The sequence below is a fragment of the Paramormyrops kingsleyae genome, chromosome 7 (assembly GCF_048594095.1).
Source record: "Paramormyrops kingsleyae isolate MSU_618 chromosome 7, PKINGS_0.4, whole genome shotgun sequence".
Taxonomy (NCBI): domain Eukaryota; kingdom Metazoa; phylum Chordata; class Actinopteri; order Osteoglossiformes; family Mormyridae; genus Paramormyrops; species Paramormyrops kingsleyae.
Genome location: NC_132803.1, coordinates 4,021,007 through 4,047,976, shown reverse-complemented (window position 1 = coordinate 4,047,976; position 26,970 = coordinate 4,021,007). Strand labels below are relative to the sequence as shown.

The window sequence follows — 26,970 nt, the reverse complement described above, 5'->3', positions numbered from 1 at the left end:
ACAAGCCCATGTCCTCGAGGACGCGTAGCGCTCAATTACTAACTAGATTATGTTACAGCTACTTAAGTGCACTGCAATCCAAATAACGTCTTAAGTAAAGAATTGACGGACTGGGAAAAGCGACACCCTCTGACCTTTGCAAGTGCTGGGAAATCCTGTATCTACTTTAAACATTTCTCTGTTTACATTATCTCCCTGTTTACATCGTCCCCCTGTGCGTAATAACACAAAATCCAATGCAATCGAGCAGGGCCCTCTCCAAATTCAAATAATAATAAAAAAAAATTCCCAGCTTCAACAGGAAATATAACACTTCTCACAATCGTCAATAATTTGAATTATAAAACTGTGGAAAAGTAAAGTGATCTTTACTGTCTGATCTTTAATTAATTCTTTTTGATTTTGAAACTACTGTAAGTTTTTTCTTACATGACGCAAATTTAAATGTACACAGTCACTTAGGTAGATACAAATGAAATAACATTAAAAAAATAAAAATAACAAAGAAAACATCATTAAGTAAGACTATTTGATCATGTGTATTATTAAATGACAGATGCTAGGGAACTCTGGGTATTCTGGTTGAGTGACCTCCTCCTTAACAAATAAGTGTTTTGTTACACTACCTAATTATCACTGGCTGTCACTAGATTTCAACACACTTGATTTCCTGTATTTAAAAATGTACTTTAAACCTTGAATTAAAATCATGGGGGACAGAATAAGCCACCCGTAAAGAGATGACACTTAGTTTTTCGTTACTATCATGAAAGAGAAATATTGTAAAATTCTCCGATATCCAGGTGAAAATAAAGAAGACTCTTCCAGTAAAAATATTCATGTGCCCATTCTCTCCAGATTTTTAGTCAGTCCTGTTAGATTTTAATGCCTATTAGGCACTGTAGCGAGAAATGCCAAGTGCTGAAATTGACTGTATATTTATGCCATTTCAAACATTTCAGTTTTTAAGTAACGGAATGTTTTGTTTAAAGATATCTAGCCTTTTTTTCCATAAGCAGACAGATGTATGCAAACCGGTTTACTCATGCATCAGTCTGTCCTTTACACGTCTGCAGTGAGTACACATTGTACGTGTGTGAGCACACAAAAACAGCCCTAACTTTAACTATAAGTAACCAAAAAAATAATTTTTAGTTTTTTGATTGCAGCCACAGATTTTTATAAAATTGAGTTTCCCGTTGCGGGGCCTGAAAAAAAAAATGGTTCCCACAATGTCAAAATAACAGGTTATTATCACATTGTGGGGATATTTAGTCCCCACAATGTAATAAATGCATGACCCAAACACACGGACAGTGCACGATGCCCACCACTCCCTGAGCAGTGGGACGGCCTGCACACACCCAGTAGCCAGACACAGTGATATGCATTGTCTCAGGAAGAAATGGACCCCCCCCCCGCAATCCACCACCCCAGTAGCCATGAGGCAGACCAGCGTGGGGTTCTATAATTGCTTCCCCAAGCGCTGAGGAAGAAAATGGCACCACAGCACACATACCCGGGCGGGTACATACTCAGCAGTGTGTTCCGTGACCCCCACCCCAGCCCTCCCCCCGCAGAGGCAAACGCTGGCCTGGCCTGTCTACACCGAGCTGAATGCGTGTGATGCTCTCAGCGTTCGCTCTTTATCTTCAATGAAGTTTGCACCAAACTTTTCTTCTAAAAACTAACTATGACAAAACGAAATAAAAAAAACAGCTCTAAATTTGGGGGGAAAAGTTGAATTATTAAGAACTGTCCAGATGTTAGTCTGTTAACGTGGAAATAGCATGAATGTTAAAAGTGTATTTTTTAAATTTCAGATTGTCCATGATAAATTATCTGAAGAACAAAACCACACTTATGTCATAATTTAAGATCTTAATATGTTTTCTTGCAGCTTTAACAACATACAGATTGGATTGATTTGCTTTCAATTTCACATTTATATGAATCATTATAAATTTCATATGGGTTAATCCCATTGTTCAAATTTCATATTGTGCAAAAGTTTTTATACAATGGAAAAATTAAACAGTCTTTCAAATTAAACAATTATTTTAAGACAGAGGTTTAACTGTGTATGTGAATGTGAGTAATAATAATAATAATAACAGTAATAATTTGATACCATAATAATGGTGTAACTAATAGAATTAGCTAAAAGTATACAGTATATGATTAATCACAGTATGAGTGTTTATGCGTAATTACGCTTATTGTTCATAGATCCTGTTGTGTTTTCTTTATCATTCCTCATTCGCCTCACACTCCATTCGGTGGGAAATCGACGTTACTCATTCGGAGGCCACACTTGGAGCGTTGCCTCCACAGGCCGACCTGCCCATCTCTTCGCTTCCACAGACGCTCTCCTACGCGCCGTGGTGAGATGGGGGGGGGCAGTGCTCACCTGCCCGCCGTCGTCTGCGAGGCGCCCTGCGCTAAGGCGGGCAGCGTTTCACATGGGCGGAAACACGCCGGCTGCAGTCGCGCTGCGGCAGTTGCTTCTTCACACTCAGATGTCCTCGCCTTGACTGCATGCACCCACGCACACTCACTCGCTCACACTCACTCGCTCACACTGACGCGCGCGCACGGACGAGGATCACACACGCTCACACGGAAAAGCGCGGCCTCTCTGCTGCTCTCACCAGCGCAGTCAGTCTGATACAAATACAAAGTGCTTTTACTTTAGGAGAATGTTTTTATTTTTACTTTATGCACATAAATATCACACTCCGCAGCCATATAAATGTATGTGCACTCTGTCTTTTTCATACTTATAAATACATACAACTACAATTCTATTTACATGTCCAACATCTGTAAGCACTTGCGGTAAAATATAGCCTGTAAATTAAATATGTACAGTAAATATAGCCAGGAATTTTATTTATAAGAAAATACATTAAGATGATGAATGCATTGGTTGAAGTGTTGCTGTATTCCACCCAAGTAATTGTTTCAGTCAAGTGTGAAGGTCTAGTGCAGAGTAACTCAATAAAGCTTGTTTTCTAAATTCAAAAATAACAAAAATAATACAGCTTTGGACTGCAGGGAAGAAATTTTAATAATTCATTAGAATATGCAAACATTTTCAGCCCCAACTTTCTCTTCCTTGCTCCTCCCTGTTCTCTATTGCTTCACCACCTTTTATTATTTGGATAAATATTCATAACCTTTTGTATATGTAGCATATTTTGTTTTGCATGCATGTGTATGAATTTGTATTGTTTTATGTCAATTGTATAATTTAATAATTAAATTAATGATTTCAATTTACAATGGAAATATTTAAAGGGTATTGATTGTTTTGGGAAAGATTTGCTTTGGAAAGCATTCAAATGAATGTTCTGCGTCTTGTTTAAACTGAGCGGCAGCTGTGACGGCTCCCCACATCACAATATTCTAATATAAAATACCTATGGTATTCCGTCACGTGGGGGAGGCAGTAGCTTTTGTGCTTAAGGGTCTGATCCCCCGTGTTGGGAGTTTACCCCGCGCGCTCCCCGTCCCTTCCCAGGGCTCCCCAAACCGTCAGCTCTCATTGGCCGAGACCCGGCTGCTTTGCATATCGCTCTGGGCGGCAGATGACTGGCAGCCTCTGCAATCACCAGGTGTGAACCCTGCCCCCGTTTCCATGGGGTGTGCACCTGAGACTCTGGGAGAAGTCCTCTGGGTTTTGGGGGGGGGGGCATTTCTGCTGCCCACCCACAGAAGCATCTGCATCCAGCAGCAGGGGAGGGGGTGGGGGTTAGGGGTCAAGGTTCACACTGGGGACGTTTGATAGAGAGAGCCTTTAAAGGTGGTGCTGTGCTTATTGTCAGGAGCAACCAGGTGGCCAATAAGGTGAGCTCCGGGGTGGGGGGGGGGGGCAACACACACTCCAGACCGTATCACCTCAGTCATTTACCATGCTTCTGTCACACACACACCACTCACACACACACACAGACACACACACACTGACATACTCAGACACACACACACACACTCACACTGACATACTCAGACACACACACACACACTGACATACTCAGACACACTCACACTGACATACTCAGACACACACACACACACTGACATACTCAGGCACACACACGCACACACACACTCAGACACACTGACATACTCAGACACACACACACACACTGACATACTCAGGCACACACACGCACACACACACTCAGACACACACACACACACACTGACATACTCAGACACACACACACATTCACACACGCACACACACATTCATACACGCACATGTAGGGTAAACATATCCTTATGGGGACCGCTCATTCATTTCAATGGGAAAAATGCTAACGCTAACTATGACAACCTTAACCCCCACCCTGCCCTAACCATAACCATAAGTAACCTAACAAAATACAGGAGTTTTTGCATTTTTAGTTTTTTCATAGCAGTCACCGATTTTTATAAAATAGAGTTTTCCCTTATGGGGACCAGGAAACCGAAAACACACACACACACACACTCACACTGACATACTCAGACACACACACACACACACACACAGTACTACCAGCCTGAATAAGTGCAGTTAGAAGGACAGAAAGGCCTCACTCTGAAACCACCAACACACTTTTAAACCCAAAATCAAATCAGAAAACTATAGTCCAGGCCCAAGTTGGATAAATACATGCATTTGTTTGAAGCAAAAAAAATCATTGTAAGACCTGAGGTCATGCAGCCATTGGGTCAAAAATGTTTCAGAAATGCTGCCAAAACCCACATGGACTTAAACACGACTTAAAAGCCTCATTTATGCAAATCTTTACAAGACAAATCTGCGAACCTTTACTAGGTGATTATATTGTCATTTTGCTCACAGGGCAGTTTTTACGAGTTCAACGTCAGGATCACAACACTAATATGTTGCTTAGGATAAGTCAGGAAGCCTGTCACGGACTCGGCGTGAACGGGAGGGATGCCCTTCCTCTCCCTTCTCTGTCGCCTCTTACGCAGTCAGCACATGCGTGTGCTCGACAGACCTGCTTCTAAAGGAAATCTGCGTTCTCTGCCGTTTTCTTCTCAGATGACTTGCAGATGCTTTTTTAAAGGTGTCTGACGAGGGATTGGGCAGTGCTGCAGTGCCCCCTGTTGGCCATATGAGAATGATCACACAGGCGTAGCACACGTTTTCATATGAAAAATGTTAGTTTGCCTCCTTAAAATGCTACAATCCCAACGTTGAGATGAAGTGTAATAACCTCAGAGGTGACCTACAGTACCACTATTGCTATTCCGGAAACAACTATGCCAGAGAAATTCCCAAAATACCAAAAATACAACATTTAACCGGAATCAAAATTAGTATTGCACAATTAGTATTGTGTTATCGTTTATTTACCTGCACATTTATAAAATATTTACAAATTTACTGACCATAAGCCCTTTTGCTGCACATCAAATTGCACTTCAGCTTCACTTCGTTAAGTTTCGACCCTGAGAATGGAGGCCGTTGTATTGGATACATTCCTTAAGCACAGCTGTGTTGACACTGATGGAATGAGACGTGTCACAGCAGTCCTCTCTTCCAGACACTGCCATGTACAGAAGTGGCGGAGGTATTAGACCTGAGACAGGAACAGGAGCGAGCTCACAAGAGCCCAGGGGAAAGTCTATGCAAAACGGCCGACTCCATGTCAGGGTAATTTTGCACGTCAAGGCATCCCATTCGGAGAGCATATTTAGAAGAATGTAAAAATCAAATAATAAGGTACAGGCCAGTTCCCTGGTACAGCCCTCACACTGAGCTGAACCAGAAACTAATATGCAATAGCTCTCAACTGTACTGTCAGTTTTATACAAAAGAAGATTTCTTTAACCATTTATGCTTCAGATTTCACAGGCTACACTAATGTCCAACCAAATGTCCAATCAAACACCTTCCCTGCGGTTTTTTTTTAGAGCTTGATCTTTTTAAACTGTGATATGTCTGACATTTCTGTACGTTTCCATAAGGCTGAAGCCACACTGAAAAGAAGTGACAGGAAATGTTACGTGATCGATGTGGCCTCTCTCCGTGTGACCTGCTCTCGTCGTCCCGTTGGGGCACGGCTCGGACGTCAAGCGGGAGGAGAGGACGCAAGATGGTCCCACTACTCCTGTCTGCTATTCTGTCTCAGTGAAGAGATCCCGGGGGGGTTCGGATGCCTCGGAGCCATCCAATTACGGCTGTTTAGTTTGAAAATGGCACATGAGTGCGCGCCTCCTTTGACTCCCCACGAAACGCCAAATGAGGGAGGCGGCGAGATGGGGAGCTGCAAAAGGAGGCCAGATTATTTACTGCCGCTCGGAAAGCATTTAATCAGAGTGAGGTCAAGCCAGCTCCAAATCACATTTTTGTAAAAGCTGGGCTGACATAGATGGAGCCATTAATCTGTATGAGATGATCAATGTCCCAGAAAAACTAGCCAAGAAGTCATCCCATGATCCTCTCCCACCGGTCCGTCTCCCCCTGCCCATCCCAATGTTTCCTTGCCCCCCTCCCAAAGCCATCTATTACCCGCAGAACACCGCGGTGCCGTCAATCAAATCGCATCGCGAGAAACAGCACTCCGCTTCCGCTGCGCAAAACACAAAGCTGTCGGGTAATTGGCCATTACTTCTCCAATAGGATAAGTGGTACAGGGCTCTCTTTCCGCCGCTGCGCAAATTAAGGGCGTGTCAGCGCCGATCGGCATAAACAGCCAGATCTCCACCGGAGCCTCTTGATAGAGCTTAGGCTCATAGCTCAGACTGACGTCCCCACCCTGGGCACCGGCTCCCCCACCTGTCAATCCCAAGCTTCCCCGCACATTGACAGGGAAAACATCGCGTGGCGACTCCTCTGTCAATCCCGGGAATCATCCCGCCATGGCATCGCCGGTTTGCCAGCTATCCTTTAAATCCGCGCGACAAATTCGGCTGCTGACGGCTCGTGTGTACGCAGGATTCCAGCTCCCACCTCCTGGTCTCATTACTTAATTAGCCCGTCATCTTGAGATATTTGACATTTATGAAAAAAATAAAATAAATGGGATAGCCCATTTGAAGGCTGCAGACATCTTGCTGTGTGTTCTAGGACTTTCTGCTGTATTTTAATGCTGTGTTTGGGTGGGGGGGGGGGGGTAAAAGTACACAAATGATGGGTTAAGTAAATAATGAAGTGAGAAAAGTTAGCAGGGCTGTACACAAGCCTACACAAACACCAGCGCCTCTAAGAACACTTCGGAGAAGAAACTTAGGTTTTTTTGTGTTGAACTGGTCCACAGAGGCCTCAAAACATTCCTGAGTACTGTAACAATTTCTGTACTGTTGACACCAGGGATATGGCTCGACCCTTTCGCTTCACAGTCTTTGTATTGTTACTCCGTTTTTACACTGCTGCCCTGCTTACGGTATCCGACGGCTGGAGAGCGCACCCTACGGCGCGTGAACCAGGCGTTAACAAAGAGAATAAAGACACGCATTCTCTCGCAGGAGAGTAGCCAGAGGCCGCGGGGCCAGTCCTACCAGGAAAGCACAGAGGCTTCTTCGGGGGCACTCCCACTCGAAGCAGCTGTTAACGTAGGAGCCGGCTGTGATGAGGACCATGATGCATCGCTTCACCCGGTGGAAATTCTGCTGCAACAGCTGCGGGAAGGGAGAGCGCATGGCGGTCAGGAAAGCGCGCCATTACAAACGGAAGGTTGCCAGTTCGAGACCCGTGGATGTCCAATATTAAGGCACCCATGAATGTTACTCAGCCCAGTGCGTGTCCATTTCCGAAGACATCGATATATGCTAAGAGCTGTGAAAGTGTGGAATCAACATAGGAGGCTTAGAATAGTGATACTTCATTCATTTGCATGGGGAAACTTTTCGTCTAGTCCGTCTTGCTCTCCATGAGACACCCAGACACCCCCAGAGTGAGCTTGGAGCCCGGCCAACACAGGGTCCTCCAACAGGCGGCGCCCCGGAGGAAACTGGCCTCACTTGAACGCCCAACCAGACTGGTGACACAGAAGCGAGTAGTTTGAAGGTGTAGCATGTGCTCTGGGGAAAGGTGCTTATTTGATGAACCCCTGAGCAGCACCATGGCCATACACCTCCAGAGTTGTGGGTTTGATGCATGTATGTGGGGGTTGCACGTTCTCCCCTGTGCCTGCAGTGTTAGGTCGTGTGTGTTAGTGTGTGTCTTTGCAATAATCCCATGCAGGGCGTCCCCTGCTTTGTGCTCCGTGCTTCCCGGGACGGGCTCCAGGCCCAGCATGCACCTGAACTGGAGAACTGGAAGCTGAGCTGGAAAACAGATGATTAATAACCTAGGAGTCAACATTTAAACCTGTACGCTAGTGTGAGCCAGTAACTGACAGCCAGGGGACAGGAGACTGGGCGGAGTCACTCCGCCTTAAATATATCCTGGACAACTGGCTAAACAATGATGACCAGCTGTGCAACAAAGACACAAGCAAAATAATAGCCAGCAGGGCAAAAGAGATGTGAAGAATGACTGGGAGCAAAGCCATGCACACTTGTTTTTAAAAAGCATGCTCTTCTCATTGGCTCCATTAATGTACTGATTATCTTTCTGAAATTCCTGGCTGCGTGGGTCCCCACGACGACACCACGTATGGTGGAGAATGCGGACATTGGCCGTGTGCTCAGGGGTTAGCCTTTCTTTGGGCTGGGAGTGCTTTTGGGGAGGGGCTGTGGTCAGACGGTGCGGTGGCTGCAGGTAGTTGCCCGGGGGCTCGTAAGAAAAGTGGGTACTGGAAGGACAGGCCTTTTCCACGGGGGACCCCCCCTCCGTGTGGAGAGCAAGGCTCTTGTGAAGACTCCCTGGACCTGACACACCAAATCTAAAAATTACTGCCCAATAATTCACCAGCAATCCACTACTAAACATAATCAATGTTTTAAAGACTGTCTTTAGAGAGGTAACATTAACGACAATAAGATCATGGTTGCTCTGTTCTTCGCCTCCATGTGGAGACAACATTATATCACACATTGTGCTGAATTACCTTTTATTCAACACAATGCTTAATGATTGCTGTGTAATCTCTCATAATCTTTATACATAGAAATCCAGAATAAATAAGCTGAATGTTTTTTTTTTTACCGTAATGGCTTCAGTTACCACACTAAATGATTATGCACTCCTAATATCTGTAAGGTAAGCTACAGGATTCGTAAAATAATCCATCCATCGGTCCGTCTATCATCTAGTCAGGGTCGTGAGAGCCAGGAACCTATCCCAACAGGCAAAGGGAACTAGGGGGTGTACCCCCCCAGATGGGATGCCAAGCAATTGCAGGACACGCACACACACACACTTAGTCACTCACTATGGGCAAACTGTAGTGGCCAATTAGCCTAACTCAGTGTTTCATAAACCGGTCTTCAGAGATCTCTAGCTTCCGACAGGGAGCAAAAATGTGGACTGTCTGGCAGGGAGCAAAAATGTGGACTGTCTGGGAGGGAGCAAAAATGTGGACTGTCTGGGAGGGAGCAAAAATGTGGACTGTCTGGCGGGGAGCAAAAATGTGGACTGTCTGGCAGGGAGTAAAAATGTGGACTGTCTGGCAGGGAGCAAAAATGTGGACTGTCTGGCAGGGAGCAAAAATGTGGACTGTCTGGCAGGGAGCAAAAAAGTGGACTATCTGAGGGTCCCCAAGGGCCTGGACTGTGAAACACTGGCCTAACTGCATATCTTTGAGCATGAAGGAAAGCTGTAGTACCCGGAGGAACCCAGTGAGAACATGCAAGCTGCACACACAGAGCGGAGGGGGGGCTGGCTCACCAATGCTTGGGGTGTCAGGCAACACGGCTACCCACTGAGCCTCTGTGCTGCACCCCCACAACTGTTAATATAACAATATTAATTAATACATTAATTGGGCCTTTTTAAGATAAAATACTGCCAATATTCAGCACAGCTCTGAATTCTCAGAAAGGATCTCCCTCAGAGACCTTCTCCAATTAGTCACCTCCCTAACGAGGCAGCCCCAGCTGTGGCGTTGTGGGGGGGGGGGGGGGGGTGACGCACCGCCCCACGCTCGCATGTCCCCATTGTTCTCTGAAACCTGACTGTTTGTTCAGGATCCTGCTACTGTTGCTCCTGCATCTCCGCTAAACCCCCCCGTTCACGGCTTGAGCCGTATTCAAGCCAAAGGTATAACTGCTGATAATTAACAATGTTTCGATATGACATCCACTGAGAGGCATTCCAGCTTAAATCACCGTACTAAATGCCCGGCAACAAGAAAGAAAGAAAAAAAAACTCAGAAGTGAAAATGATTGATGCTCTACTCCATCTCAGCAGATAAAATATTTACATCTAATCATGGCCTTCAACTCATAAAGCTTTGATTGTGGAAAATAATCCCTCATGATATATTCGCCTGCATGCTGAAGCCGGGCTCTCAGTTTGTTATTAAACAAGAACGTTAAAATGACAGTCATTGAAACAGAAATAGACTCTCATTAACATCGGTTTGCCTGTATGTAAATCGCTTATTTACTCCTATCAGCGTTAGTCTCCACGGCATCCAGAGGTGACGGCGCTGACAGACGGACACTTCCGGAGAGGGTTCCCACATTCTGCAGCATGGTGATCCAGACGCCTGACAGAAGTCAGTAAGCTGAGGGGAGGTTTGGGGATCAGCCTGACAGGGCATTCAGAGGAGCGTCCCGGACACTGAGAAGGCGGGACAAAGGGCTGGGAATGGCCAGGGCCAGCAGGGGGCCTGATCTGGGACGCCTCCGAAGACTGGGGGTGTTTTATGCACGAGGTTCACACTGTCAAAGGCGCTGGGGTCAGGCCGCTGAAGCGATGACAGCTTGACATTTCTATCCAGCCGTCATGCGAAGGGGGGGGGGGGGTGGGTGTGGGGGAGCCCTTTCCAGGGTCTGCTGGTCCAACATGCTAAAGAACCACAAGCAGTCTTACAGCCTGGGATCGTCACCAGAAGGTTGCTGGATCGAGTCCCACGTGGGGCCTTACTGTTTAAACCTGACCTAATGTTAACTGGTGTGAGTAAACTATCCAGAATTACAAATAAAATTTTTATAATATAATATATTATAATAACATCTGTATATTTCATTATACTTTTCCTGCAGTTTGTTAATGGGTCATGTGGTCATTTTCATATTTTTCCAGTACTGTTTTTTGGGTTACTTTCTTGATTGTTTCTCCTTAAAATTAAACTTTTTGTGTAAAAAAGCACTATATTTTTTTAAATGACATGAATTACACTTCAGTCTGACTATGACCTGTCAGGCCTCTTTGGATAAAAGGTGCAGCTGAAATAGATCTGTTCTAGATCTGTTCTAGATCTGTTCTAGTGAGTCTGCTGGCCTTACCTGCTTGGAAACTCGAGGCTCCTCCTCGATGTACTTCTGTTCTATCGGCGTCAGGGTCCTTAAACCAGCTTTCACCTTGGGAAGGAGAACACACACGTTTCAGTAGGTGACAGGGGCTCTCTGTAGACATTTAAAGCTGCAGAACATATGCTGTACTGAAACATCGTATGACATCCTCAGAAAGCACCACAGGCAATGTGAGGGCGGGGGAGGGGGGGGGGGGGGGTAAAGACAGAGGCCTTCAGGCTGGTGTGACCTGCACTGTGTGCATTTATCAGCAGAGACGCATTCAGACGTGCACCCCCATGCTCTCTCTCTCTCTCACACACACACACACACGTTTACAGACGTGAACACGCACAGCCTCACACTTACAAACACGCACAGGCACCATCACAAACACCAGGGCCACAGACACAAAGTCACTGTCAGACTCGCGTCGGACGCACAGACACGCATCATCATCATCAGCGGTAATTCAGGCGGGACGGCGATGGACTGCACTGCTCACCAGGCTGAAGATCACGTCTGTTTCCAGATAGATAACCCCCTTGGTCGGTCCCGTCAGCGTCTTGTTTTTCAAGCCGTACGGTTTGCGCTCTCCGTTTCGGATCTGCCGGACGGGGACATGACAGCCGTCTGTCTCGCAATACCCAGCTGAGCTTGCCCCCCCCTTCCCTCCCCCCACCGCTCCCCGCCGACCTTTGACCCCCAGCTGCAGAATCTGACAGGGAGCCCAAAACAACTGAGAGGACTCTTGACAAGTACCTGCTCATTACCGGAAGCCAACTGTCAGGGAGAAATGAACTATCCAGGGGAATCACTCCGCATAGACGCACCCCCCCCCCCCCAACAGAATCTCCCTCCGCCCACTTCTATATTACTGTTTAGATATGTATGAATGCCAGAGAAGAAAATTAAAAGCAAAATGAATATTGAACAAAAACACATATACATACATAGGAAAATGTAACATGACAGCTATAGATTATAATCACCTGAAGGATGACAGTGCTTTACAAATCATTTACACTGACATTTGTTTATATTTATATTTACTGTTATTAAAAATACATATAGTACAGTGTGTACATAGAAAAATTAAAAGACACATAAAGGACGTGTCAGTGTAGCAGGATAACAGAGAGGGACCTCAGCCCGCACACCGACCGGAAAGGCCGTGCGGGGGGGGGCAGGCTGACCTTCAGCAGCGGGATCGCCACTTTCCCCAGGAAGTCGGCGCTGCGGTCGCGGTCCTCGTCGTAGACCGTGACCTCCAACACCGAGTGGATGTCCTTGACGTTGCTGGTGCAGACCACGTCGCGAGCGGAGGAGAAGAAAAGAAAGCGACTGATTGAGGAGCAAAAGACGCAGAACATCTGCCCCATCTTTACGCTGCGAGTAAATGAAACATGTTACTTTCCCCAGACCCTCAAAACACAGATTAATCAATCACCAGATAATAAGTGTAACTGCTTGCTTGATTAAAACTAAATTATTGCATTTTCAAGAAAAATTTAAGTTATCCTGCACAAAGAGATACCATAGAGTAATGTTTAGTGTTTTTTTTTCTGTGATATTTAGGATAAAACGGTAATGCCAGTTTAGCTAACGTAATCCTCTACATCTCCATATATAAACAAAATGAACTGAAATAGCAGGACGTCAATGGCCCACAGCATTATTCCCAGATATGCGTGAGATTTTTAGATATACAGTAAGCCCTTCATATTCGGGCATTTAACATTACCGGTTTTCATAATTCGTGAGTTGACAGTGAAAAATCAAACAAGAATACTTTCAGAGCTTGCCGAAAGATCGCAGACACTTGCAGACGAAGCACAAGCCAAAAACAACACCAAAAACGATTTGGATGACATATACTATATGAATATTTGTTAGTGTAAGTGTATTCTATATCGTTAATATTAAAAGTTTTGCCTTGGGTTACGCCGCGCATCATCTCGGCAGCCAGCCTCACTCTCGTGTTCGCTGTCTCTGTGACCGTGGAATCTCGCGTTTCTCAACTTCTAAACTTTTCAGTGGCGTTAATTTAGCATTTTTAATAATGAGTCCGAAACGTAGTGCTCCCCCCCGGCGTGTGCAGTAGTAAACGTAGTGCTCCCCCCCGGCGTGCGCAGTAGTAAACGTAGTGCTCCCCCCCGGCGTGCGCAGTAGTAAACGTAGTGCTCCCTCCCGGCGTGCGCAGTAGTAAACGTAGTGCTCCCTCCCGGCGTGCGCAGTAGTAAACGTAGTGCTCCCCCCCGGCGTGCGCAGTAGTAAACGTAGTGCTCCCTCCCGGCGTGCGCAGTAGTAAACGTAGTGCTCCCCCCCGGCGTGTGCAGTAGTAAACGCAGTGCTCCCTCCCAGCGTGTGCAGTAGTAAACGCAGTGCTCCCTCCCGGCGTGTGCAGTAGTAAACGTAGTGCTCCCTCCCGGCGTGTGCAGTAGTAAACGCAGTGCTCCCTCCCAGCGTGTGCAGTAGTAACTTTGATTTAAATGGTTTGTATATTATAGATAAAGGTCTTCATAGGAAACAGATATTTCACTTTCACATTTTGCAGGGATCTTGTACCCCAACCTTCGCGAATATGAAGGGATTGCTGTATATATCAATGCACCTCAACTTTTAAATGTTATATGTATGTATTACGTATGTGTAATAGTTTGTATACTGCAGTCCCCATAAGAACCAGACTAAGCTTTTGGTCTCCCAGAAGTGCATGTCACCACACTGTCTGACCCGCCGCCTATTCACGCCGAAAACAGGCACCGATCTGGACGGCTATGAGGTGGCACAGAGAGCCGGGTCTTGCACGCATCAGCAGGAAAGGTTTCTCTTACAAGGTGAAGACCTTGTTCCACTCGGGGTTGAGGTTCTTGTAGACCGTGTGCGTCTGAAGCCGGTCGTTGCTCAGTTCCACCACGCAGAAGGGATCGCTCTTCCCTGCGAGACAGACAGCGAGAGAAAGCGGACATGGCTGTCAGGATGACGGATGACCAGCGTCTTTTCTCAGATTCTCCTCAGCCCAGCAGCTTTGGGGCCCTCATCGTACTGAAGACATACAAGGGAAGAGACAGAAGCTTTGCACAAAAGCAAATTCATGTCTTTCTGAAACCTCCACATTCTACTGCGGCAAGGTTTATTTAAAAATGATGTATAGCCCCATATATGCAAAACAATCAATCACCTAGCAAAAGAATCCATTTTGGTGTACAGCAGTGCTAAGTCCTTGTGAAGTGTCTGACAAATCATACTATAGAAGATGCTACATATATATATATATATATATATGAAGACACTTTCACTGAATATATCAAGCTAGCTACTCTTAAGAAAGGTCCTAAACTGGGAAACTTCTGAAACATGCCGTTTATCATGTTTCCACTCTACTGATATTGATCTGAAGTCTACTAACCGGCATCGAATGACGACGGACTTTGTGGTAGAGAGACAAAGGGTCACTGAATGAAAATGCGAAGAAGATGAACCAAAATAGCGAGACGCCAAAAGTGAACTAAGCCGATAGCTTTAGTCCCTGGTTTTCCCCGAGTTCCAGCATGTAACGTCGTTGTTGTTCACTGCGGCGACTTTGCTGAAATGTTACGGAAAGGACGAGGCATTTCGTTGACACGCTACATAAATGTCACTGCGATTAATTAAGAGTCACTCCTGTCAGATGAGCCGTCGCCCAGTGGCACTTATTGATCTGGTTGCATAGAAGTCGTTAATATACACACGTAACGTACATCGTATAGTCAATATGCAGATATTGGCAGGAGAAATGATACTGCTAAACTTTAACATGAAAATAAAATTTACTTCATTGACTGCATGTCAACATCATCTTGTAGATTTGTGTTATGATTTGATTAAGCTAATGTTTGTAATTGTTTACTTATTTAAAGATTGATATATATATTACACTTTTTAACCATAATTCTCAGACGGCTAAAAGCTTTATTTTGTTACACGTATTGTGCAACCCTGAAAGTACAGCAGACCCAGTACGTCTGATAATTGTGTAATATGTGTAATAACGTATTTATGCCACAAAGTATGGCTCCGATCCAACGCCTCAAGCTGAACGTATTCAACCAGCTGCTTACGGGCGACGTTCACGCCTGGCGCACAACCGCCAAAGGGGTGAAACCCCAAGCTTTTCAGCTCAGCTACATTTTAAGTCGCATGCCAGCAGAAATTTACATCACAGAGGCACCAGAATGGCACATCGCCGCGGCTACGGCGCCGAGCGCCGGGGATCCACGCTACCCGCGTGGCGTCCACACTCGACCATACCGGATTCTCAATGGCCGCAGAGACGGCGCGCTAAATGAAGACCTTGACAGATCAAGCTGGGAGCTCTTGGAGCGAGAGAGAGAGAGAGAGAGAGCAGGAGCTGCAACGTGTCTTCATTTCGCTTTAATGCAATAACTCGCATCAAAGTCTGTGTGTGTGTGGGGTGAGGGGGTGGGCAGGGGAGGGAACAGAGGCGGCTCTGTTGTGGCGAATCAGATTGTGAGCTCTCTATTAAAAACCCGTGTTCTGGAGCCTCATTGGCTGACATCCCTCCCAGACCTCCGCGCGGCGCTCACCCAGCGCCTTTGTCTCCCTGTCAACACGCATCACCCGGACCGGGGGGGCGCGTGAAATCAGACGATCGCGAGGCGGGCCCCCGTTCCCCTGGGAACGATGGGGGCCGCGCACGGGGTCAGGGCCACGGGCCGGACCCTTCTGAGAGTGTGTGATCGCTGGGCTGTGAAACGGCGGGCGGGGGCTGGGGGCTGCCTGGGCACATCTTAATTCGGTGGCGCAGACGGCCAAACGGATCGTTTTGTCGGCCGTGGAACACCGTGGGTCGTGCATCACTAATAAGCTCCTTTGCGTTAAAGCCAGAGAAAAGCATGCTGGGTAATTCATGGCGGGCATCTTCAATAGAGTGCAGCTTGTATGGATTCTGACAACAGCAATGCAGGCCACATTTGGGCATGACGGAACTGGCAGCAAGAAAAAAGCATAAACTACTGTTTACACGGGGGGGGGGGGTCCTTCTTATTAACGCTAAAAATGCAGCTGACAATTCTAAAGACTGATTTTTATCATAGGTAGGAAGAATATAGTATAGTACAGTACAGTATAATGTAGTATAGTGCAGTACAGTACAGTATAATGTAGTATGTCAATGGGAAATTTAGGCAACGTTTAAAATCAAATATAGATCACAAAGAATCAGAATATACTTAAAGGATTTTTTGAAAAATAATTACGATTCAAAGAATGTGAAATGCATGTTGCTGTTTTACAGTATTTTTAGGTGCAGAAACGATTTATCATCAAGATACACGACCTTAAAATGTTACGGGTTCCACGATGCGTTCCGGACGTTGTGGTGGTGGCATGCAGACCTGCGCCAACGGGACGCTGGGACAGGTCTGTGGCCAGCAGTCGCTCGGAGGCGACGCTAAGTGTACTGAGTAGCCCCTAATCAAAGTACCCCCCCGCCCCGTGTGTGTGGGGGTGATAGGGAGGCCCTGACACAGTCTCTCAGGGTGGCAGCTGGGCACAGAGCTAAGCCCCACCAGTTCTTACTCAAGTTGGGGGGGGGGGGGCAAGGGTTTGGGGGTGCACATAACACTCTCACACCACAAGGCTAGCTGCGACCCGCTAATCCCTTTTTTCCATCCATTAACCTCCCCCGTCCTGAAGAGCACTGGCCAACACTGCGGGCTCTTCATGCTCAAGCACCCCCCCCCCCCCCCCAACACACCCCCGGGGAAGAAAGAAGGAGAAGTACTGAAGTGGCCCCCATGTCGCGGACAGCCAGCCTGAGAGGCACTGCCTGAAGAGACGTCATTCTGCCGTGATTCAGTAAGACAAAGCACCCCCCCACCCCCCGTGCCCAAACCCGGCCCTGCAGGACGACTGAAAGGATGGAGGGTTTCATTAGAAACCAATTTGCCCTCTTTCTTTTACGCCGGCTGCTCGCTGGCGTTTCCAAACGCCCCCTCTGTCGGCCCCGAGTTCATAAGGGCTGTTTACACCTGAGTGAATGACCACAAAAAATGGTGGGAGGGCATATGTGGATAATTTGGGGGCGGCTGCGGGTCTGGCGAGTATAAGTGCGTGTGTGGGTGTGCAGTGCGGGGTGGGGGGCGCATGGGGGGGGGGGGGGCGCAAAAAAAAAAATCCTTTAGTGTTGGCACCAGAGATTTGAATTAATTTGCTATAGTATGACTGATAGAAGTGCCCAGGGGTATAACATTCATCTGAATACTGAGGGGGGGGGGTTGGGGGGACAATGGAAGGGATTCATAAAGTTAGCAGGAATCCTACTGCTACAGTAGGGGACTTCTTAGAGTAACGCCTATGCAACTGGCAAGTCTGTGACAGCCATTATGTTGGCGAGAAAATTACGAACTAGACATTTTACATTGAAATGGTATATAATTTGAAATATATTACACGAAATCAACGCAATAGTGAGCATCTCATACCTGTTTAAAATCTATTACGGTCCGCATGTACCTTTAAAGCAGCCCTGCCAGCGTTAATGCGGATATAAAAGACGGCAAACGCCATTGGTCGTGGCTCACCATTCACATCAGCCGCCATTAACCCCTCAGCGCGGATGACCTTCACCTGGACCATGCCCACGTCCTTCAGGTTGTAGAATGACCTCAGGAGGCTCTGTTTGATGAGGGTGAGAAAAGAAGAGAGAGAGAAAATATCAAATAAAAATAATAACAAATTAAGAGAAACCTGAAAAGAGCGCGGCATCCGTTATTGCCTCAGCCTGCCGCAGCCGGAGGGCACAGAGCGATGGGGAAGAGAAAACCGCTTATTACTTTTCATTAAAATGTTATTATTTTGTTTATAATATATAACCATCCATCAATCTTCATAACCGCTCCTTCTGTAGAGGGTCAGGCTCAGCCTGGAGCCCAGCTTAGGCAGCAAAGGGCACACGGCAGCGGGACGCCCTGGACGGGATGCCAGTCCATCACGGGGCACACGGCAGCGGGACGCCCTGGACGGGTTGCCAGTCCATCACGGGGCACACGGCATTGGGACGCCCTGGACGGGATGCCAGTCCATCACGGGGCACACGGCAGCGGGACGCCCTGGACGGGATGCCAGTCCATCACGGGGCACACGGCAGCGGGACGCCCTGGACGGGTTACCAGTCTATCACGGGGCACATGGCAGGGGGACACCCTGGACGGGATGCCAGTCTATCACGGGGCACACGGCAGCGGGACGCCCTGGACGGGTTACCAGTCTATCACGGGGCACATGGCAGGGGGACACCCAGGACGGGATGCCAGTCTATCACGGGGCACACGGCAGGGGGACGCCCAGGACGGGATGCCAGTCTATCACGGGGCACACGGCAGGGGGACACCCAGGACGGGATGCCAGTCTATCACGGGGCACACGGCAGGGGGACGCCCAGGACGGGATGCCAGTCTATCACGGGGCACACGGCAGGGGGACGCCCAGGACGGGATGCCAGTCTATCACGGGGCACACGGCAGCGGGACGCCCTGGACGGGTTACCAGTCTATCACGGGGCACACGGCAGGGGGACACCCAGGACGGGATGCCAGTCTATCACGGGGCACACGGCAGGGGGACGCCCAGGACGGGATGCCAGTCTATCACGGGGCACATGGCAGGGGGACGCCCAGGACGGGATGCCAGTCTATCACGGGGCACATGGCAGGGGGACGCCCAGGACGGGATGCCAGTCTATCACGGGGCACATGGCAGGGGGACACCCTGGACGGGATGCCAGTCTATCACGGGGCACACGGCAGCGGGACGCCCTGGACGGGTTACCAGTCTATCACGGGGCACATGGCAGGGGGACACCCAGGACGGGATGCCAGTCTATCACGGGGCACACGGCAGGGGGACGCCCAGGACGGGATGCCAGTCTATCACGGGGCACACGGCAGGGGGACACCCAGGACGGGATGCCAGTCTATCACGGGGCACACGGCAGGGGGACGCCCAGGACGGGATGCCAGTCTATCACGGGGCACACGGCAGGGGGACGCCCAGGACGGGATGCCAGTCTATCACGGGGCACACGGCAGCGGGACGCCCTGGACGGGTTACCAGTCTATCACGGGGCACATGGCAGGGGGACACCCAGGACGGGATGCCAGTCTATCACGGGGCACACGGCAGGGGGACGCCCAGGACGGGATGCCAGTCTATCACGGGGCACATGGCAGGGGGACGCCCAGGACGGGATGCCAGTCTATCACGGGGCACATGGCAGGGGGACGCCCAGGACGGGATGCCAGTCTATCACGGGGCACATGGCAGGGGGACGCCCAGGACGGGATGCCAGTCTATCACGGGGCACACGGCATTGGGACACCCTGGACACACACACAGACACACAAACACGACACTCACATATACACAGGCACACATGCATTGGCACTCACACACGGAACATGCATGCCATACGCACGCACACGCACACACACACACACACACACGCACACACACACAAACCAGAAAACAGAGCAGGTCCTAGGCAGACATGCTCAGGTGTGGTGAGCTCAAAGTCCCATTGGTTATAAAAAAAGAAATGTAGAAAAAAAAACATAAGGGACCTTGGCTGGTCACACGCAGGCACTGAAAAAGCCACACGTGTTGCACAGTGACACGTGACTGGGCAGTGACACGTGACTGGGCAGTGACACGTGACTGGGCAGTGACACGTGACACGTGACTGGGCAGTGACACGTGACTGGGCAGCCGCGTGAAGCCTGGCCGGTGTGCGGGACCTGGCGGGGTCCTTTGTCTGGAGGCAAACTCATGGCTGTAACTAGTGACCTGAGCAGCTGAAGGAGCCGCTCTTGAAGCACTCTGCAGCTAAGGTTACCGGGAGGCCAGCTTTGAAGTCGGTAAATCTTCGACATGCGTCTGAACCTCAGAGCGGCGACTCCTTAAAGGAAAGTCAGGGCAAACCCTGCGATTCCCGCCGTGTAACTTGGCCCTGAACTCCAAGCTTCTGTGTGACCCCCCCCCTTCCCCAGCGGCCTCCCCCAGGAGCATGATGAAGACGTTTCGGGGAAGGCGTGCGCTCGGGCGTGACCGGACCGCGATGGATGGCAGCAGGCAGGGCGCACTAATTGCAGCCGAGGAAAGCACCTTGAAATATCAGTAAAAAGGATTGTGGGAAAACTGGAGAGACAAATACAAAGGATATGTCAGTCTGAATGAGCAGCCGAAATACACCCAGGCGGCATGAGAATAAAGGGGGACGGCACATTTTTTTATATTTTCGTAAAATGGAGACAAGGAGCAACTTGTTTGCCAAACCATGAGCAGTGCGAACTTCCCAGCTTACTCCTACAGACATAATTCTTTCAGCTATTAAACAGTGATCTACCTTCAGTGCACATGACACAGAAGATTCGTCCAATAAGAATGGGACAAAGAAAGGCTGCTCTCGTTTAATAGGCTGCTGATTTTAACATTTGCCGAATAGCTTAGACACCGGCAAATATAAAGAACACTGAATGTGAAGCGCTGTGATCTACCAGGTCAAAGAAATGCCAGCAAATAAATAGACCAATAAGTAAATGGGAATGCATCTCTCCCCAAAGTGCAGCAAAGGCCTGGGCAGAGGGGGGTACAGGGGGGGTATTTTTACACCTCTGGTGTGAGGATTTGAGGCCACATTTGCATATCACTTAATGGGTCGGCTTGATGGCAGCACCACAGACTGTGGGTAGACGGGGGGGGGGGGGGGGGGGTGGGGGGGGTTTGTCCTGGGGAAACTAGCTTGAGCCCCCAGGTACAGGCAATTTTATTCCCTGTGTTGTTCCCCTCACATGTGTCCAGTGGAGGAGAGCGAAATACTTTGTTCCCCTCGACACTGACAAACGTGCACCTTGTTCAGGGATTTCCCGCACTCTCATTTTAATGCAGTGAAGAGCCGCAAATGAACCCGAATCGTGCAAAAAAAAAAATTTAAAAAACACCCCCGAATTTCTAGTTCTTAAACAAAAAAATAGAAGAAAATTACATAGTTTTTTTCCCAAACTGTGTCCTCACAAGGTACAGAGCACACAGTGATACGCCTAGAGGAAAAGATACAGCCAGACATCATTTTCTAGGTCACCGTTCTGTGAAACCAGCATCAAGGCTACAAGGTAACTCCCTGAAACTGATAAGGGGACATTCCCCCCCATAGAGAAAGTGTTAGCATGGCCACACGCTATTTAGCTAGTTATTTACTATCTAATATTTAAGGACGGGACACACTGAAATATGCACAGGAAAACAATGGCTCCTTGCTGCAAGAAAATTTAATTTATAAACTTATTCAAAAATGATCTTGCAAGCAAACCACAATTAACACCAAATGCCTTTTTCTTTGTTTGACCGAGATCAGCGCAAATGGGAAGGTGTTTTTATTCTGGAAATCTCTACATTAGCCGTATGTCCAGCTGCAATCTTCAAACTGCGTTTAAATCAGGCAGTGGTTAATGTAAATGTCAGAGTTATTATTATTATTTTTTTACTTGTCTGTTTTGTTTAATGGGAGCAAAGTAATCGCAGGCTGAGAGCAGAATGCGCCAATTCCCAATGAGGCTGCAGGGGTACACATTTCACACAGAGGTACACATTGGACGGTTAATACCTGGAACATACCACTTAAGACGGAATGAAAACCAACACAACACGGCAGACCAAGTGAGATTATAGAGCATCACCTACATGTTGCATGTGTACGAGTTTTAAAAATCCATAGCGCTGCTGCAGGGGAACGTTTGTGCAGTTTTTTGCCCCGGGGATGAATCGTATCTTGACATTTTACTCCCTTTATCACATATCATGTCAAAAATGCAACAGTCCGGTAAGTTAGGTAATTCAGACAAACACAAGCACCATAAGACGTAACAAAATGCATCTGCAATGGCATTACAGGGCCATGCAAGTTCAGTAATTACTGGGTTAAATTTCAATAATGTGCGTATTAAAATAATGAAACTGGATATGAATGAAAATCAGATTGTGATTAAGAGAGACATTTGCGTAGCTGTGAATTTTAAAACGGTGTTGCTGTAGGGTTCAGTTTTGAGCTACCTTGAGTTCCACGTGCTTGTTCTCACACACTACAGAAGCAAGCGGCGTGGGTGGATCCATCCATCCATCCATGCATCCATCCATCCTCTAGCCACTTTTCCTGGTTGGGGTCGCCAGGACGACCTGGAACCTATCCCAGGCAGCACAGGGGAGAGGGCTGGGCAACAAGCTGCATGCGATGTCAGTCGCTTGGATGAATCATTGACTGTAATTTGGGCTCAGAGCAACATGCACAGAACTCAGCTTTAAGAAACCATGGCCAACACTAAGGACAATGGGTCTTCATGTAGAGGTGAAGCAGCGTATCAGTGAGGCAGGTCTGCATGCCGGCAGGTCTGCATGCCGGGGTTAGTCAGATCCTCCAGCTCACTGACACACACAGAATAAGCAGAGAATCGGCTCAGTCTGCATGTGCATTATACATTTAGGTCAGAGGTGCACATACACTGCATACAAATAGAAAGAGGAAAACTCTTTAAACACGGTGAAAATGCAGCTCCATCAGTTTATTTGCGTTTCCGCTAACATCCCTCAAAAGGGACCCAGAGGGATAATTATAATTTCCCAAGTCAGACCCCGGCTACAAACTTTAGTCATTATAAACTCTGTCAGAGGCACTCGGTTTACACACAATATCGGTGTCTAAACCCATGGAGAGTTTGCACGGGGAAAGAGGAGGCGTCCGGCTTTAATACACCATCGTCTCCGTAGATGTGGAGCCTCGTTATTTATGATAATTGTAGGCGGCCTAAAATCCGCCAGGTTTCTGAAGCACCAGCACTTCTAAAGTGGGGAAAGTTCTAATTTGCAGCATCGGGCCTTTTTCGGGAGGGATGAGGGATGCTGAAATATGAGGCTTCTTTCTCCCTAATGAAAGAACGTACATTATATTTTTTCTCAGCCCTGTTATCAAAGTGACAAACTCAGGCATGTTAGGGGTAGCAGAGCGGGGGACCGTCAGCGTGATTCCCGCGATTGTCGCAGCGTCAGGAATGCAGCTATCTCTCTTTACCGAGCGAGTACAGCTACAGTCCTGGAGAGCTACTGTCCAGCTGGTCTTCTATCCTTCCTGTCTTCTGATGAGCCACACCTCTTCTCAGGTAAATACCAGGAACAGGTGTGGCTCATCAGAAGCCAAGTAGGATAGAAAACATACTGGATAGTAGCTCTCCAGGACCGGAGTTGGAGACCCCTGTTCTACAGGGTTTCTCAGACTCCATTTTCCTCCTGCAGTCCAAAGACACGCAACTAGAAGCCCATCCCTAATTTGTTCGATGTTATGTGTGTCCTGCCCTAGATCACCATCCCTGATCCTCAGCATCGCTGCCCTCTGTTGTCAGGGACATTATCCAGGCGACCCTGTGCTGAAAAGCAGTTCGATGACGGATGGACAAACGGGTTCTGTCAGTGGGAGAAACGCAAAAGCCCTGCTTCTAATTTGTCAACCAGCCGTTCTTCAGATCGTACAGCAGAAATTGGTGTGAAACAGCCCCATATGAAAGCAAGATATACTGTGTGCAAACAACACATACACTGGGTCTGCTCTTCCAGGAACATGTGTGTTATTCATCACCGCAGTCAAATAAAAATCAAATGTGATTTCTTTTCTTTTTCATGAGGGAGGTTCGGCCGTCTGCCTCGAGCAGCAGAAAATACGACATCGTGAAAGAATCAGCTCTGCAGCAAGTCTGACAGACTGTGATCCCGTCACCCTCCGGTCGGCTCCAAGCGGCTCTCCTTCTTTTACTTTGCATGCCACGTTTTTTTTTAAATCAACTTTTAGTCCCCAAAATGTGAGGAGAACTGTGAGAGTTACATTGCTGTGACCCCCCCCCAAACTATGGAGAGCTAGGTGTGGAAAGTGAAGAGAAGCATTCCAATGTATTTCTGCAAAAGGAAAATAAAGGATTTATCAATAACCATCGTTTTATAATTACAAAGATTTCCAACTCGGCCAGATGTTCAGAGGTCCTTCCATAACTCAAGGGTATTTTGTGGAGGAAATTCACAGAAACACAGACAGATGCAGCAATATCAAGCAGATTCCAAATCACAGCCTCAAAAATCCTTCACCTGTACAGATCAGAAGAAGAATAAAGCGTATTTTTCACTGAGCAGAAATAATTTCAATATTTTCAGCAACAGCATTGCAACTGCTATTTATTTTTCCAGTCCCTGCATACTTTATTGACATAATATTGGAACAACTAGACTGATGATCAAACCGACGCGCAGAATTAAAATCAGCGTTTGTCATATAATTCGCTGGAAGTAAATTCTCCTGAAGGGAGGTGTGGCGACAGTGAGCAGCATCAGTGCCTGGGGGGTGTAGGGTTGGGCTTCCCCGAGCGTGTCGAGTCTGCGTGTCCCCCCCCCGTGTCCCCGCTCTCCCCCAATGTCCAGTCAGGCAACCTGGTGACTGTAAATCGCCCAGAGTGTGTGTGACATGCCAACAATGGCGTCCCACCCAGGCTACGCCACCCCCCCCCCCCTTCCCAGAAAAGGCTTCAGTTTGAGGATCCCTGTGGCTCTTTAATAGCTAAGCAGTTAGAAGATACACATCCCGGTACACCTCCCAGTACACATACCAGGACACATACCAGTACACATCCCGGTACACATCCCAGTACACATCCCGGTACACCTCCCGGTACACCTCCCAGTACACATCCCAATACACATACCAGTACACCTCCCGGTACACATCCCAGTACACATCCCACAACTGTGACTTGTGTTCTTTGTATAAAGGGCAACATTCACTGTACTCTGCAGTTTATCATGTCCGCTACTAGCTGGGTTCTGAGAGCCTTGGGACATCATCCGCTCTCTCCTGACACGCAGCACTTGATAAAGTGAGAGATAAGCCCCGCCATTGATTTCGGTTTATCTGCCGACTCTTACAGAAGCCCCATTCTTAGCGATACGGACAATCAGACGTGACGGCGGACCGGACGGGGTTACGGCCTCTGGGATAGCATTAGCCGCACGCTAGCTGTATGCCAGCCCGCAGACGGCAGATTTCATAAAGATAGAGGCAGGAATGAATTTGCTAGAGTCGGCTCAGCGCTAATCTGTTCGAGGAGTATTGTAGCGCATTAGTGCCAACACTTCAGTTTATCTGCCATTTCCCTGATAAGGAACATCTTTATTAAATTCACTTATTGAAATGATGTCAGTCAGGGAAAAGGAATATGCTAATAATGGAGGAAAATGAATGCCCTCCTGACTCCCCACACCCCCCCCCCCACTCCCCATTTCATCTGTTCTCAGATGGTTGGCCCCCTCCGTGTGAATGGTGGCTCTGGATGGACCGTTCCTCTGTGGAGAATGGAGGGGGGTGTCTCTCTTCTAGAGCGGGAGACACTGCCTGGAGATGTGAGAGGTGAAATAGCTTTCCTCTTCACTTCACATAAGGGTCCGTACCCCCCCCCCCCCCCCCAAAACCCCCCACCATCCATACCCCACCCACGCACCTCCCGTTTCACCCCACGGAGCTTCGTGAGGCTGAGGGGATCTCCTTTTCTGGAGCAAGAGCTCCCCTCTCTGGACGCCGGCGGTTACTGCACTGAGGCGTAATGCCACCGCACAGTAGGAGGCAGATTAGAGTGGTGCCCCGCTATGTAGGTCATCCGTCCGATATCAGGCTTGCTGAGCGCTGTTAGGCTGGAGGACTGGCGATCAATTAGGGGTCCCAAGTGTGACTGTTACCTGATATTAGGACTTCATGCACAGACACGCACACGCACAAACTGGCACAGAAAAAAGCAAACAGCCTGCACCGCAGGCACAAAACAACCCTGCAAACGAGCAGTAGACCTGCATCCTTACAGTGGAATGTAGGCCTGCATCCTTACAGTGGAATGTAGGCCTGCATCCTTACAGTGGAATGTAGGCCTGCATCCTTACAGTGGAATGTAGGCCTGCATCCTTACAGTGGAATGCCAGCAGGACACGGGCCGAGAAACACCTGCATTCATCTTAGACATTTCACAGGGTGGACAAGGCAGCTGGCCCAGAAAGCGCCACAGCAGTGTCGCATGGCCTTACCGTGTGTGTGTGTGGATTATGTTTATATTACACTATAAGGAGCAAATGTCCCCCACAATATAATAAAAACCTGTTATTTTGACGTTGTGGGGACTATTTTTCAGGTCCCCACAAAGATCTGTGAATGCAGTCAAAAACCTAAAAATGCGATAAAAAATGCGAGTATTTTGTTTGGTTACTTATGGTTAAGGTTAGGGCTGGGTAGGGGGTAAGGGTTTTCCCCATAGAAATGAATGGACGGTTCCAACAAAGATATGAGGTCTCTGAGTGTGTGTGTGTGTGTGTGTGTGCGTGTGTGTGTATGTGTGTGCGTGTTGGTGTGTGTGTTGGGGGACATCCACTGACGCTCTGAGGTTTAGCACGGTGCCGTCTCTGAAGGCCGACAGCTCTCCAGAGGGACAAAAGCGACAGGCTGCAGACGTTGTGCTGGACTGCAAGGCTGGCCGC

At 48.1% G+C, this 26,970-nt stretch overlaps 1 protein-coding gene across 9 annotated transcripts in view; it reads right to left on the bottom strand.

Annotated features, from left to right (window-relative positions):
* The window catches only part of LOC111860033 (multiple C2 and transmembrane domain-containing protein 1-like), a 139,435-nt gene that overhangs the window by 33,616 nt on the left and 78,849 nt on the right, over positions 1–26,970 (bottom strand). For all 9 annotated transcript variants that reach the window (XM_023843310.2, XM_023843299.2, XM_023843336.2 and 6 more), the window contains exons 10-15: positions 17,952–18,045; positions 14,202–14,304; positions 12,561–12,663; positions 11,870–11,971; positions 11,359–11,433; positions 7,522–7,641 (exon numbers count right to left, since the gene is read on the bottom strand). In XM_023843310.2, coding sequence (XP_023699078.2) covers positions 7,522–7,641; positions 11,359–11,433; positions 11,870–11,971; positions 12,561–12,663; positions 14,202–14,304; positions 17,952–18,045 — 597 coding nt within the window. The remainder of the gene's footprint in view (positions 1–7,521; positions 7,642–11,358; positions 11,434–11,869; positions 11,972–12,560; positions 12,664–14,201; positions 14,305–17,951; positions 18,046–26,970) is intronic.